This window comes from Podarcis filfolensis (genome assembly GCF_964270895.1).
Source record: "Podarcis filfolensis genome assembly, chromosome: 1".
Taxonomy (NCBI): Eukaryota; Metazoa; Chordata; class Lepidosauria; order Squamata; family Lacertidae; genus Podarcis; species Podarcis filfolensis.
This window is the reverse complement of record NC_139604.1, coordinates 125,545,598-125,561,148: the sequence shown is the minus strand read 5'-3', so window position 1 is coordinate 125,561,148 and position 15,551 is coordinate 125,545,598. Positions and strand designations below refer to the sequence as shown.

General features: G+C 44.0%; 1 protein-coding gene across 2 annotated transcripts in view; it reads left to right on the top strand.

Moving 5' to 3' along the window:
* The window catches only part of BRF1 (BRF1 general transcription factor IIIB subunit), a 196,703-nt gene that overhangs the window by 12,899 nt on the left and 168,253 nt on the right, over positions 1-15,551 (top strand). For both annotated transcript variants that reach the window (XR_014548191.1, XM_083614291.1), the window contains exon 2: positions 546-623. Coding sequence is in view for 1 of the 2 variants with exons in the window: in XM_083614291.1 (XP_083470417.1) it covers positions 546-623 (78 nt within the window). In the remaining variant the exon portion in view is untranslated. The remainder of the gene's footprint in view (positions 1-545; positions 624-15,551) is intronic.

Here is a 15,551-nt window from a genome sequence, read left to right as displayed (position 1 = left end):
AGGTAGCTATGTCAAATGCAGCATGAGGAATGGCCGGCTGGCCCAGGTAAGCTGTTTAACAGAGGGTGAGAAGACCCTTCACACCATTATTTAGCAAACTGCAGTGTGAAGTTCCTCTTCCTCCCTTTAAAAGGGTATGGGGTGAGAGAGGAGGGGCTTGGGGCGAGGTATGGGGGAAGGTGTAAAGAGAGTCTGGTTGGTCAGCTGTGTGGTAAGGGCAGAGAGATGGGTGGATGGAGTGGGTGAGCAGAGCAAGCAGCGATGGCAGCCCCTAGTAATATATATTGCACAACCTTTCAGTCACCCACTCTGGGAGCCTGTTGCACTCTGTGATAGAAGCAGATGAAATTGCAGAAAGGAGAGCTCTTGAGTTCCCTTATGAGTGTTCTTGGATCCTTAATCAGCATAAGAGGAGCTTCTGTGTCTAGGACCACTGAAGTTTGTTAGATGAAACTCTTACTAAAAGGGAGCCATCACAAGATGTATTGTAATACCTCCATTAATCTGTAGTATTTGACAAGCTTTTTCTTTTTTGTTCCTTGCAGCGGCAGGAAAAACACAAACAGTTGGAGGATTTCACGTCAACTTGGGAAAGGAATCGCGGGCGCAGACTCTCCAAAATGGTAACTTGTTATAACTTATTTAAAAACTAAAACTAAGGGGAAGGCTGCTCTGCTAAATAGTTCTATCATGGGTTTGTCAGCTACTGATTGTGGGTGGCGTTTCAGAAAGGAGCAGCCATATTTGATGGACAACTATTCTAACACCTTCTTGTGTGATGTGTTCTGTTGGAAGAGGGGGTTTACGTCAGGAAAATGGCACAACTCTGATTGATTGGATGGTAGCACTTCAGCCAAGACTTCTTGTACCCAATTTTTCCAGTGCAGTCCCTGAACCCCACAGGTTTTCTAGCACCCAGTAACCTTGCAATAGAGGGAGCTTGTTTCCCAGGGCATTGTCTGAGAGCACATGATGCAGTTACTTTCCTGATGCCAAATGAGTGTGGATCTGTTCAGTTTGTGGATGGGAGACCACTTGGGAAACTTGTGTATTCTGCCTTGAGTGCTTTAATGGAAGAAAGGCAGGATATAAATAAATATCAATCAATCAATCAATCAATCAATCATTAGTGTGTAAAAGGTTGTTTTCAAGTTCAGGCTCCACAATATCTTTGTACTGAAATCTGGCAGATTTGTAATCTCCCATTCCCATTATTTATGATGATTCCAGACTCAAAATGGAATAGATGTATGTATTTTCTTACAATCTGTTCTGCACTGGCCTCCCACAAAAGACAAACTATGTGCTTTGGGAAACAACACCTCCTGCCCAAACAGTCTTTAACATTGTTGTGAAATAAAATTACGAAAAGGGTGGGTCTAATGTAGGAACGTTACTCAAGCTAAGTAAGCCTTGGTCTGATCAATGCTCTTCGATAGAAAAAAGGCAGGACATATATTTAATAATAAATAAACCCTGGCTATTTCAACCCAACAAATGCTACTTATGTGCAACATCTGTTTATGGAGGCAGGCTTGTGCATTAGTGTCAAGAGCCAGATTAGACTCGGGGCCAGATTCAGACTTGGAGGGAGTGCTCTCCTGTTCAGACCCTTTGCGTTGGAGAAGCTGGAGCTTGGACTGCAGGAACTGAAAGTTACTGCTCTGTTGACAAAGCAGGGGCAGAAGGGCAACCTCCCATATTTACATCAGATGTAGCTTTCATACTGTACACTGATCACATGGGCTGCTCTCTCTCTGTGCGTGCACATACTGCTTGGTATACCATGCCCATTATGATGTTTACTTTATATTTTAAATCCTATAGTGCAATTACTGTATATATTTTCAAGCAAATTTTATAGCAGAAAATGAATACTACATTTAAAAATCACAATGGGCTGTTCTCATTTCCTCTGTATTTTGAGCTTTCTTTAGGCAGTTTGACACTGCCGTTATTTTCAATGTGATACCCTTAATCGCTTGTAGACTAATCTTGGGTGTTGTCTATTTTCTAATGTAAGAATTGGCTGATTTTTTTTCTCATGAGTTCTTGCCAGCATGTCCTGCAAGGGTGCATGTAAACTGATTTTTCTCCCCAAAAGTTTAGTTTCATACAGTTCCGGTAGTTTCAGTAAGTCTCTTAAAATTGATAATTAACCATGCTGAGCAATGGTCACCACAACTAGCCCAAAGATGTTCATGCATGTATTTTTTAAATGCCTCCAAATAAAATATTAGCTGTGTTGTTTAGGGCTGATGGGAGTTGTAGTCCAGAAAATCTGAAGGGCACTGGGTTGGCAAACACTTTCCTAGAGAGCCCCCTTGCTGCTGATTCCATGGCCAGACAATTTAAACCAGTGGCAGGGAGTTTGTGGTTTTCCAGATGTTGTTGGACTACCATTTCCAAAATCCCTGAGCACCATTCACTAGGGACTGATGGGAGTTGGAGTGCAACAGCATCTGGTGGGCCACAGGGTCCCCATCGCTGATCTAAGAATTACTCCAGCCATGTTGCAGCGGCTCACAGAGAAGCAGCTTTTACTTAGCAAGGATTAGCATTTAAACAATTTCTTTGTTTTAAGAGTGTCTCTCATATCCCCAACAATGACTCCTAGAAGGAGTCCTTGAACGATGTATTTCACTTCTCTCCCTATCTCTCTATTCCGTCTTCTTTTGGCGACAGGGGCTGTCTACTCCATGACGCTATTAAACTGGAGTGCTTGGATTTAAGCTGGTTGAGTCCCACCAAAGTAAAACGGACACATGTCCCAGATACAGTGCTTGAAAGTAAAATGCTTTGCTAAACGGTTGTATAAAGAAGCAGACTGCTTGCAGAATTGTCTTCTTTTGTGGCTTAATCTGGGGCCGCCTTACTGACAGTGCATGGTGGGTATTCTCTTTCACTCGGTAGAAAGGAATGCAGACTTTAATCTGTGTAACAAGCCCTCCTCTGGCTTGCTGCCACTCTGTCTCTGAGAAACTCCTTTCCAGTGTGTGCAGCACTGTGTTGGCAGATTCCCCAGGTGCTGAAAGAACAGTCTGTATTAATGTACACAGCACTGGGGTGGATGAGGACATTCTTCCGACTTTGACGTGAAAAGCAGTTGGCTGGCCATTGTGCATAATCCCACCCCCTTCCTTTTTGGGCCAGGAGCAAATGAAACTGTGGGAATGATGTTGTAATTTTTATTTTCATTGGCATTTGTTGACAAGTGTTTTGTCAGTTTGAAGTTCATGGAGCTTTGCCTGTTGACTTGAATATATATATATATATATATATATATATATATATATATAACGTATATATTTAAAGTAAAGCACTGCTGAAGAGTTGGTTCGAGAGGAAGTATGTCTGCCAGTGGAACCTGCTTTTTATTTTCAATCATTTGTCTTGTTAAATACAGTTTTCCTGGAAGGTTATGAGGAGTTATTCAGTCAGAAGATTAGTGATAGTGGACAGACCCTCTTGCAAGGAACTAACATTTGTGATATTCATCTGTAATTCCTAATAGCAGGCATTCTGGGGCACACTTTCAGTTGATGGGGGCAGAAGTTACAGCCAATGGACCTGGTCAGTGCCCTCCATCAACTGAATATGCACCCCTGAGGGGGAGCGGGAATCACAGAAGTGTGCAAGCAGCAACCTTAAGAGTTGTTAATGGCCTGCTTGAGACGTTTGGAATGGCTGCCTGAGAAAGGTGTTTAAGGTCAGAAAAGTGGCTGGGCATGAGAGTTGTGCCTCAGCATCCTTTGTGACATTAAAAATTTTTTTATAGATCATGCACTCCTTCCTTGGAACCCTTGGCTCCCCCCAGCAGCAAATACATAGTTTAACGGAGTGTTCATATGCAACTTATTATGAAGATATAAGGGTAAAAATAAGAAGTCAGTATAGGTGACTGTTACTAAGACTGATAACTGCTACGGTTGTGAATTGACTGCCAGTTGGCTGAGGCATTCTGAATTTTGTCTGTTCACTTAAGGCAGGTTTTGGGAACCTTTGGTCTTCTAGATGTTGCTGAACTACTGCTCACATCATCCTTTGCCATTGGTCATGCTCGCTGCGACTGATAGAAGCTGTAGTTCAGCAACATCGGGAGGGCCATAGGTTCCCCGGCCCTGACTTAAAGAAAACTTGAGCGCCAAGTTGCAGTGCTGAAATTCAGATTAGGTCATTTGTCCTTCCCATACTGTTTATTGACTTTAAGTCTGCAAGCAATCACGTGCACACTTTCCTGGAAGTATGCTGAATAGAATTAGATTTGCTTCTGAATGCAGTGGGACTCGCTTCTGAGTGCACATCTTTTGGATTGCTTCAGCCCCCACAATAAAATATTTCAAGGGGCTGAGCCCCCCCCCCCCAAATTGATGGGCACATTCCCATTCATATGGTGTGTGTGCACTGTGTCATGTGATCATTTATTTGGGGCTGGGCTCACCTGGCCCCCCACAATATTTTATTCAAGTTGGCACCCCTGCTTTATGGGTATACGTAGAATTGTCGCCTTAGAGAGGCAAGATGGAAATACTGGTTTAGCAAACCTCTGTTGCGCCCTGGCAATTTTCCAATTACCTGGAACAGAGCTAGTTGAGGAATCGGGTATGGGAGCGTAGAGAGGGAAACTGCCAGAAACTTTCTTTGATGATCATGAATTCGTGTTCATGGAAATGAATGTCATGTTTCTGAATTGTAACTTGGGAAGGTAGTACGTTCTTACAATCTAGTATCCATCAGGCGCTCCATCACAGGTCCACTCCTTTAGAGAGCTAGCCTCAAGGACAGGCATACAGGCAGGCTTCGGATGGTACAGATCAATGTAACTAGTTTTATTCAAAGGACTTTTTGGAAAATGTAGATGAGGCAAGTATTTTATTTCTTACAGACTTGAAAGTCTGAAGATACAGCAAAGTGACTGAAATCAGCTTGCAAATCAGATTGCAAATTGCATATTAAAAATCCACATCTCAATTTGTAATTCCCACTGTGTCGAATTCCGCCACCCAGTATTTTCACAACCACCAGGACAATATTGTTTGTGAGAGCTACAAGATGACCTCTCTTAGCTAACTGTGTCTCCAATTTAGAACAAAACTTTGACATGTTTGTGCTTGGGCAGGGGTTGGCAAGGTTTACCTCGCTTGGGCCGGTTCACTCCAGCAGAGATCCCTCCCTGGGCTGGATTGCATGAGCGTGTGAATGTGCGTGCCCGTAGTTTTCGGCATCTGTTTCTGCGCAGACGTGATTTTCAGCACCGCGGAAGCGAGTCCCCGTGCCACGCTGGGCCGGTTTAGCGCAGTGTGCGGCACGGGGACTCGCTGAGTGGGTGGCTCATGTGCCAGTTAGATGACCCCCGTGGGCTGCTTGTGGCCCATGGGCCTTAGGTTGCCTACCCCTGTGCTAGGGCCAAGGCTAGACTTGGGACAGACAAGTTCAAGAGGGTCATACAGGACTTTAATTTCAAATACAGTAGATTATAGGGAAAAGGGGTGTATGGGATAGTATCTCTGGAGAAGAGTAGTACCTCTGGTGAGGGATATATCGTGCTCCTTGTGCCCTGGGGTGGTCACTTCAGTGCTGCTAATATAGCGGTTTGGCTTTATCCTCAGAGGCACACCCCATTGTCTCTTAAGACAGATGGATGCCGACTGCCAACAAATATGGAATAGGGATATTAATCCAGATCCACACCCCTATAGTTTTTACATGCGTTATATGTGATGGAATGATCTATGGTTAACAGATTCTTGCTTGCTTCATTTATTTGTTTAAGGAACTGGTATTGGAATAACTTAATTCAGTTAGGCACCTTTCCCCCCCCAGCTGGCTTTAGTTCATCCTCACATTGTCATGTCATTCAAGGTGAAACAGATTTGGGGGAAAGGGTATTAAGATTTAATCTCAATCTCATATGTAGCGGTCAGTAATTTACCACTTAATTTAGCAGTTAACCCACCGTAAATTCCATCCCTCCCTCTCTCTTCCACCCACTTCATAGTGCTGGAATATATCATCAAACTTCCCAGCTTGTTTCTCCCTTGGGAAATGCTAATGATTTTTAACCTGTTTTTATCTTCCAGCCAGGTTATTTTTCCTGACTTGCTCTTCTTCAGACACAAACATTGAAACTCTTTTATTCACATCCTTCATCCTGGAATTTCCTCTGCTTCATTTTGGGCAATCTTTGCCCCTTGATTTCTATCTCCTCAAATCAGATCAAAGAACAGGTCTGATGATTTATTGGATTTACATATGGCCTTTGTACCAACGCACCCAAGGGAAGTTTACAATCTAAAGACTAAAACAAATGCATTATATAAAATGAAGATTGACACAGTCCTCTCATTCCAACTGACTGGTAACCCAGTCAGATGAGCGTAATGATAATAACAATAACAATAATAATAAACATGATGATGATGATGATGATGATAATAATAATAATAATCATCATCATCATCATCATCATCTGATGATATGTTTGCTCCCTGGCCTGGGCTCCAGCCTACAAGCTTATTGCATGTTCCTGATCTCTTGACCACAGTTAGTATTCATGGAACATTACATTTGTACCAGGCCACTTAATGATGATACAGCTGAGAGAAATGAGTCATGTAACCAAAACAGTATGGAAAGTTTGTGCATGCGAAGTGAAATTTTTTTTTCCTTTTTCTTAAGGCAAGTACTTTTTAAATGAATTGGCAGAAGCATTTTTACTACATTTCCCCCTGGAGTTGAATACTATGCAAAAATAAGAAAGCTATTCATTTGGTGAAATTGTTGTTTTGCTACTGCTAATAGTTCTCTAATGGCATTTAGAACTTGGTAATTTATTTGCAGACCTGAGTTCATAATGCTTCAAAACCACTGAACTGGTATTTCTTGATTAAGAAATACATCAGGAAGGTTAGATTGCTTAAAGCAAAATTGGAGAATTGCAAAATTGAAGCTGCAGACCATTCTGTATTTTTAAGAGCAAGGAAGGTTGGGGGCAAGGTGTGGGGAGAGAGGTGGCATAACTATAGGTATGGATTTGGAATGACAGAATCAGACAGACAGATGAAATGCATTCTTAGGGAGTCAGCAAAGTTGTCAAGTATATATGAACTGGTATTAATGGTTTATTAATCCATCTATCCTAATTTGTTGGAGGCAAAACATGGGCTGTGTAGTAATTTCTCGAGGATAACCTATTTCAGAAAACGGAAGAAGCAATGAGGAATATGACGGGTCTTGAATTGTTTCTGTCAAATACGGAAGGACTGGTGGAAAATGTGAAAGTTGCTGACATCTTGAGTGGCAGTAATCCTAAGCGAGGGAGAGATAGTAGCAAAGTTGACAGTGAGAATATTCGTGCAGAAAACGAGTTAAAAATATAAAAATACAGTTATTTAGATATGCATGCCCCATTGAAGCCGACAATTCTGAAATATGTTAGTGATCTCAGAACCATTCATTGACAACAGTATTTGGGAGCCCATGAAGAACTGACCTTCTTACCAGTAAAGCAATCCTTTTGGCTCTTCACAATCTGATTTTTCACCATCCTGAATAATTTGGTGTTACCTGCAAACTTTGCCACCAGGACCGTAGTACCTCAAGGACTTCGTCTCCCCATATGAACCAACCTGAACCCTGCAATAATCATCTGAGGTCCTTTTTCATGTGCCTCCTTCATGTTTCTCTGTAACCAGGCCTATGGCTGATTGAATGTTCTGTGGCCTTTTAAATGTGTTTGTGGGAGGAGGGGTTATTGGTTTGTTTTTGCATTGTTATGTATTTTGTGTTCTTATTTTGTATTTTTATGTTGTAAACTGCCCTGTGATCTTTGGATGAAGGGCAGTATACAAACAAAGCGAAAGCTTTAGAAGTAGGAGATACCCTGTGGACTTTTGTGGGTGGTACTGGGAGAACCTGTTAATAATTTTGTATGCTTATTTTGATCTCATTTTGCAATATTTGCTTACTATGGATCTAAAGGGTGGGGTCTGTTGGCCAGAGTGAGGAACCCCATTGTCATGTCCCCACTATTATTTGTTCTTCTATGAAAATCAAAGCATGGCTGATGTTGGTGCTGTCATCAGTGCAGCCCCGGTGTTCCATTTCATATCCTACACACACAGTGATTATACACAGTGCACTTTTCCTTGTATTATGCATGAAGTCAAAGCTAAGAGTCATAAAGCAATTTCTGTAAGCCCATTAAAGTGAGAGCTTTTTTCCCTGTAGAGAATTAGATGTGCAGCCTGTGTGTTGGCAAATTTAGTGGCAAATGGGGTTTGGTTGAAACTGTATTTAAAAACACAGTTAACAGCATTAAAACTCCTAGAGGGAGCTGTGTGTTGCACGTGACCGTACATTTCCAGCATGAGTAAAACATTAACTCCATGTGTGAATGCACACATGTCTGTGCCCATTGTTGGGAGCTTGTCAGCTGAGCTAACAAAATAGAATCATAGAATCATAGAGTTGGAAGAGACCACAAGGGCCATCGAGTCCAACCCCCTGCCAAGCAGGAAACACCATCAGAGCACTCCTGACATATGGTTGTCAAGCCTCTGCTTAAAGACCTCCAAAGAAGGAGACTCCACCACACTCCTTGGCAGCAAATTCCACTGTCAAACAGCTCTTACTGTCAGGAAGTTCTTCCTAATGTTTAGGTGGAATCTTCTTTCTTGTAGTTTGGATCCATTGCTCCGTGTCCGCTTCTCTGGAGCAGCAGAAAACAACCTTTCTCCCTCCTCTATGTGACATCCTTTTATATATTTGAACATGGCTATCATATCACCCCTTAACCTCCTCTTCTCCAGGCTAAACATGCCCAGCTCCCTTAGCCGTTCCTCATAAGGCATCGTTTCCAGGCCTTTGACCATTTTGGTTGCCCTCCTCTGGACACGTTCCAGTTTGTCAATGTCCTTCTTGAACTGTGGTGCCCAGAACTGGACACAGTACTCCAGGTGAGGTCTGACCAGAGCAGAATACAGTGGCACTATTACTTCCCTTGATCTAGATGCTATACTCCTATTGATGCAGCCCAGAATTGCATTGGCTTTTTTAGCTGCCGCGTCACACTGTAGGCTCATGTCAAGTTTGTGGTCAACCAAGACTCCTAGATCCTTTTCACATGTACTGCTCTCAAGCCAGGTGTCAGCCATCTTGTATTTGTGCCTCTCATTTTTTTTGCCCAAGTGCAGTACTTTACATTTCTCCCTGTTAAAATTCATCTTGTTTGTTTTGGCCCAGTTCTCTAATCTGTCAAGGTCGTTTTGAAGTGTGATCCTGTCCTCTGGGGTGTTAGCCACCCCTCCCAGTTTGGTGTCATCTGCAAATTTGATCAGGATGCCCTTGAGTCCATCATCCAAGTTGTTGATAAAGATGTTGAATAAGACCGGGCCCAAGACAGAACCCTGTGGCACCCCACTAGTCACTCTTCTCCAGGATGAAGAGGAACCATTGCTGAGCACCCTTTGGGTTCGGTCAGTCAGCCAGTTACAAATCCACTGAGTGGTAGCATAGTCAAGACTGCATTTTACCAGCTTCTTTACAAGAATATCATGGGGCACCTTGTCAAATGCCTTGCTGAAATCAAGGTATGCTACATCCACTGCGTTCCCTTCATCTACCAGGCTTGTAATTCTGTCAAAAAACAAGATCAGGTTAGTCTGACATGACTTACTTTTCAGAAATCCATGCTGACTATTGGTGATCACAGCATTCCTTTCTAGATGCTCACAGACTGTTTGCTTAATGATCTGCTCCAGAATCTTCCCTGGTATTGATGTCAGACTGACTGGGCGGTAATTATTTGGGTCCTCTCTTTTCCCCCTTTTGAAAATAGGGACAACATTTGCCCTCCTCCAGTCTGTCGGGACTTCGCCTGTTCTCCAGGAATTCTCAAAGATGACTGCCAGTGGTTCTGAGATCACATCTGCCAGTTCTTTTAATACTCTTGGATGCAGTTCATCTGGCCCTGGAGACTTGAATACATCTAGACTAGCCAAGTATTCTTGTACTATCTCCTTAGTTATTCTGGGCTGTGTTTCCTCTGCTGAATCATTTGCTCCAAATTCTTCAGGTCGGGCATTGTTTTCTTTATCGGAGAAGACTGAGGCAAAGAAGGCATTGAGGAGTTCAGCCCTTTCTGTGTCCCCTGTTTGCATTTCACCATCTTCTCCTCTGAGTGACCCCACTGTTTCTTTGTTCTTCCTTTTGCTACGAACATACCCATAAAAGCCTTTTTTGTTGCTTTTAATCTCTCTAGCAAGCCTGAGTTCATTCTGTGCTTTAGCTTTTCTGACTTTGTGTCTACACGTGCTGGCTATTTGTTTGAATTCCTCTTTCCTCTTTAAAATACCTTAAGCCAACTCAAATTTTCAAGAAATTATTGCCTTGTATGGCTTTTATGCTGAATAATACAGTGGCGATCTACATAAATAAATAGCTGGGGGACCCATTATGTTTCAAGATGTATCTATATAGCTCTTCATCAGGGTAAAACGAAAGCAACGACACACAGTACGTCAAGCTGGTGTCCACTTAAAGAAATCTTAAATGATGAATTAGCCAAATTCATGTGATTAATCAGTTAAGGGAATAATCCTATACACAAGAAGCTCTCATAAAGCAACCTAGTGTAGATTAAGCCAGCGTAAAGTACACCAGATCCAAACTTGTTTCACAAGTGGCAGAGGGAAAACAAGCCTTTAAAATAGGGTTGGAGTTACACCAGTGTGTTTCCACAGCTAAAGTTACACCAGGTTGCCAGGCACATGACCAGGCTGAACAGGCTTGGGATCCTACTGATGGGGAGTTTTGCCAGCATAGCCTGGCTGCATTAAAAACCTCCTGGCTCAGCCAGCGATCCACTAGATCAGTGGTTCCCAATTGGCTAATTACTGAGGACCCCCTATTTCTCAAAAGCCAAGCCACGAACCCCCTACTTTTGAAAAATTTGATAACTCTATGCACTAGTATAGCTAGGGGCCAGAGGGGTGGGGCACCCCGGGCAGCACTTACATTGGGGACGGCACGCTGGGGCCCAAGGTGACGTGCTAGTCCAGGTGCCCCATAGCTTGGTGCGCTGCTCCCAAAAGCAGTGCAGCCCAGGGCTGGGCTCTTAGCACGCTGAGCTGCTGCATCCTCCCCAGCCACCAGAGGGTGGCCAAAAAGGATGCAACTGGCATGCGCTGGCCCCATGAATGGCATTGGCCCTATGAGTACGCGTGCCACCTCACCGCAGGTGCTCTCCAGCAGAAGGGCTGTCATACCGTGTCACTCGCTACTCCCTCTAGCTGGAGGGTGCCCCGCAGGAACGTGGCGGCTCTGGCCCCAGCCCTGTGCTGCTTTTGCAGGCTGTGCTGGGGCGATGCACGAGCACTGTGTCCCACTCCGTGGCCCTCCAGGTAGAGGGTGCTGGGAGGGACACAGTTCTGGCAGCATGCCCTGCCTCAGCTCACCCCACCCCTATAGGCTCTCCGCCCTGCCCCAGGCACCCCAGCAGTTTGCTACGCTGCTGACTCTATGGTAGTTACCTCTGCAAAGCAATTTTTTGAACAAAATGTGGGGTAGCTCCTAATAAGCAAAGGATTTTAGGTATACTAAATAACAGACTAGGACTGGCTGAGCGATACCTCGTGATAGATCAGCAGCTAAACATCGCGATATTCCGATATATCACGATGTCTGAAATTGGAGATCAGGCATGGAGATGAGGGAAGGAGCAGCCTTGGAGATCCGGTGGGTGGGGGCAGGAGAGGAAGTGGAGTCACCTCCATCGCATGGTTTAAGGGGGAGGGGATGGGGGGTGCATCAAGCTGCCATCAGCGGGGCAGCCAGTGAAGATGCACACCCACTATGGCAGCTGCTACTTTCCTGCTGACAGAAAAGCTGCTGTGCCTCAGTGCCAGGGGAAGGTAGTGCCACAGTGCCTTGAGTTGAGGGCAATCAGCTGCCCTGTTCTCCATCCGCGTGAGGGGAAGGCAGCTCAGATCAGCAGTGTTATTGGCTGAGATCATCTTGAGATATCAGCGGTGCCTTGAAATCGGCTGCCCTGCTCTCACACGTGCGATATTGTTGCATATCACCAGGTCAAAATCATTATCACGGTGTGATTTCAAAACCGATTTTGGCCAATGTATTGAAAAACCACACAGTGCTAAAATAGACCATAAAATTGTGATATTGCCATGCAAAAATGACAAAAATTAGTGGGGGGGGGAGGCAAGGGATGGGGCCGTAGACCCCCAGGGTGTGTTCTGGACCCCTAATTGGAAACCTACACTGGATCCTAACCCTGCTGAACTTGGTGGGTCTTGTTATAGGATCACTCCTTTAATCAGCATAACTGAGCAAATGAATAAAACAGTGTTTCTGAAGAGGACATTCCCTTTGATTTTAGGTACTGCATCTATCAACATGTTCAAAAGCAGGGACTCTGTGTCTTGGCTTTTGAAAAACAAGGGGCCCTGCAGTACTTAGCTAATTGGGGACCACTGCATTATTGGGGGATTATTGGATTGTCTTTGTTTTTATTACATATTTCGTGTTTTTCTATTGTAATTTTATGTTTTGAACCACCCTGAGATCTACGGGTATAGGGTGGTATACAGATCTAATAAGTAAATAGTAAACAGCCACAAGAGCTGCTATCTAAGAAGAGGCGTTCCCTCTTGAGTAAGAGAGGAACATCTCCTCTAAGATGGTGTCTGCCACCTGCAGTTTTTTTTTAATGGTTCCATGGACTTCTAATTGACCAAAAGGCATTTAAGCGGTGAATCAGCTGTACATTGTGGGCCTAATTATGTCTTGTGTTTTAGGATTCCTGATGTAGAGCACTGGTTTTCCAGCTATTAATTCAGTGTAATTTTGAAGCCTTTTTGCACGTTGTTGCTATGTTTTATGCTTTATTTTGTGTGCAACCCACTTGGTGGATTCTATTCAAATAAAAGCGGTGCCTCTTTACAAGTACTGTAAATTGATATTCCTTGAGTGAAGGACACTCATCTATTCAAGCTTAATTTGATTCCTTTAGATTTGTAAGATTCTGGGTGGGTAGCAAATTCTCTCTCTTGCTCACATGCGCACCCTGCACAGTTCAGCTCTCTAATCACTGCTGCCAGGCAGCTGAAGAGTCTGAAGAAAGATAGAGACTGCCTGGGAACACTGCTTAGTTGGTTGGTTATGTCCATTTTCAGAGTTTATGCTAATATTTATATTTTAATCAAACCTGTCCAGTTATTGTAGGCTAAGTGCCCCCAGTGGTGTCTCCTGCACTTTAAACAAGTTTGATAAAGGTGATTGTTGGCCTATGATACTTACAACAACAAAGGACTTGTTAATGGGAGGGCAATTTCCGTATATTGAGTCAGATCATTGGTAAGACTAGCTCAGTATTGTCTTCACTGACATGCAGCGGCTTCTCAGGACAAAGCTAAATGATAAAGCAGCCACCAGGTGACCTTTCCTGGGGTGGGAGATTCTGAAGGCCTGCCTGACCTGCTCTTGCTTCTGAACCTTTCTCCAGCTTCACTGCTTGGATAACTCTGAGGTTTCCTCTGAGTTTGGAAATTTCATATTGGTTGGAACCTTCCCCTAAATACAAACTGAAGCTGAGTTTCTGAGGATGTCAGATTAGGCAACAGGTATACCGTATGTGTTTTGAATTCTGGTGCTGGAGGAGACTCTTGAGAGTCCAGTGGACTGCAAGAAGATTAAACCTATCCATTCTTAAGGAAATCAGCCCTGAGTGCTCACTGGAAGGACAGATCCTGAAGCTGAGGCTCCAATCCTTTGGCCACCTCATGAGAAGAGAAGACTCCCTGGAAAAGACCCTGATGTTGGGAAAGATGGAGGGCACAAGGAGAAGGGGACGACAGAGGACGAGATGGTTGGACAGTGTTCTCGAAGCTACCAGCATGAGTTTGACCAAACTGCGGGAGGCAGTGGAAGACAGGCGTGCCTGGCGTGCTCTGGTCCATGGGGTCACGAAGAGTCGGACACAACTAAACGACTAAACAACAACAATACTGTATGTGTAGTAAATGTGAGGACCAGCAGTGAATTTTTGCTTCTTTCTGAGTTGTACTAAGACACTCCTAAAATAAGCTCTTTGGTCGGACAGAGGAAGCTGCCTTTGTCCATTGATCCATCTATCTCACTATTGTCTATTTTACATGATTTGGCAGTAGCTTGCCAGGATTTCAGACAGGACTCTTTCCCAGCCCTACATGGGATCTCATGCAAGTAAAACACATGCTTTGAACACACCTTTAGCCCTTATTTAAGTTGGGACAAGCTTACTTTTATTCCATGCCTGGTAGAGGAGTGCTGTAATTCCTACAAGAGGGGCTGTATCATGGAGCAGGATATAGTGACTGTACTCAGTAGCTCCCATTCTTTGGTGCGTAGGGGAAGACCTGAGATGTACAATAGTTTGCTGGCGATTCAGAGACAAGGCAGCTATGGAGGACTGATGCCACTGCCAAAATAGCCGCAGCACGCACCTTGCATTAGTGACCACTTGTTTGTGATTCCCTGTGCACTAGTCTGTAGGCCAGAGCAGGGAAGGGGAAGGGGAAGGAGGAGATAATATCTGATCCACCTCCATTAACCCTTCTCAACTTGCTTTGTAGACATGGCAGGTGTTTTTGCCAGTGGTTTCTGCAGTGTGTTTCCACAGTGTGCCATTTTCTCACCCAGGTCTGTTGAGCCATAGCATTTTTTCTCACGCTGGATGCACTTTTCTCTCTTCATTATGTTGGGAGTCTACAAAATAAAACATTTATTTTGGCACCATATCCCTGGAAGGAGCTTCTCTTGAAATTCTGGTCTGGAATTGACTCGGCGTTCCAACGGTGCCTGTGCATATGTGAGAAACGGAGGGGGAAGAACGCAGCCACGGCACTTGCAACCCTTCCCTTTTGAAGGGGAAGGAAGGTATTTTGTGTTCTGTTCTTTGGCTTGAGTTCACGCGAGTGGGAGGATTTGTAGAAATGTTCTGTTTATTAGCTGTTTGCAGCAGATGAGTAAGTGCAGTTTTTGTTTGAAATTGCTGCAGCCTTATGCAATTTTTCTTCTTCAGCATTTGTGCTGTGAAAATCACAGGAGGGGAAAAAATATATCCCAGTCTCAGATTGTTTCCAATTCCAGATACACAGAACTGTCTCCACTCGTTTGTGCTGCCTCTGAATGCCAGTTGCTAGGAATCACAGGTGAGGAGAGTGCTGTTGCACTTGTGTCCTCCTCCTAGGCTTCCGATAGGCCTCGTGAGAAGAAGATGCTGCACTAGATGGGCCATTGGCCTGATTCATCAGGCTGTTCTTATGTTACATTAGGTTTATATGCTGTTTAATAAAAGCCACCCACTGAGCCTGTATTTTCTTGTTTCTTTAAAGCCACACACACAAAGGGACCTGCAAATTATGGGCTTGGGAGCCTCATGCTAGTTTCTACTAGCTAGTTGGAAAGTCCAAAATAACATTTTATTAATTTATCAATACAGACAGGGATATTGACTTTTTGCCCCTCAGTACCCCTGCCGCCAACCTAGCAGT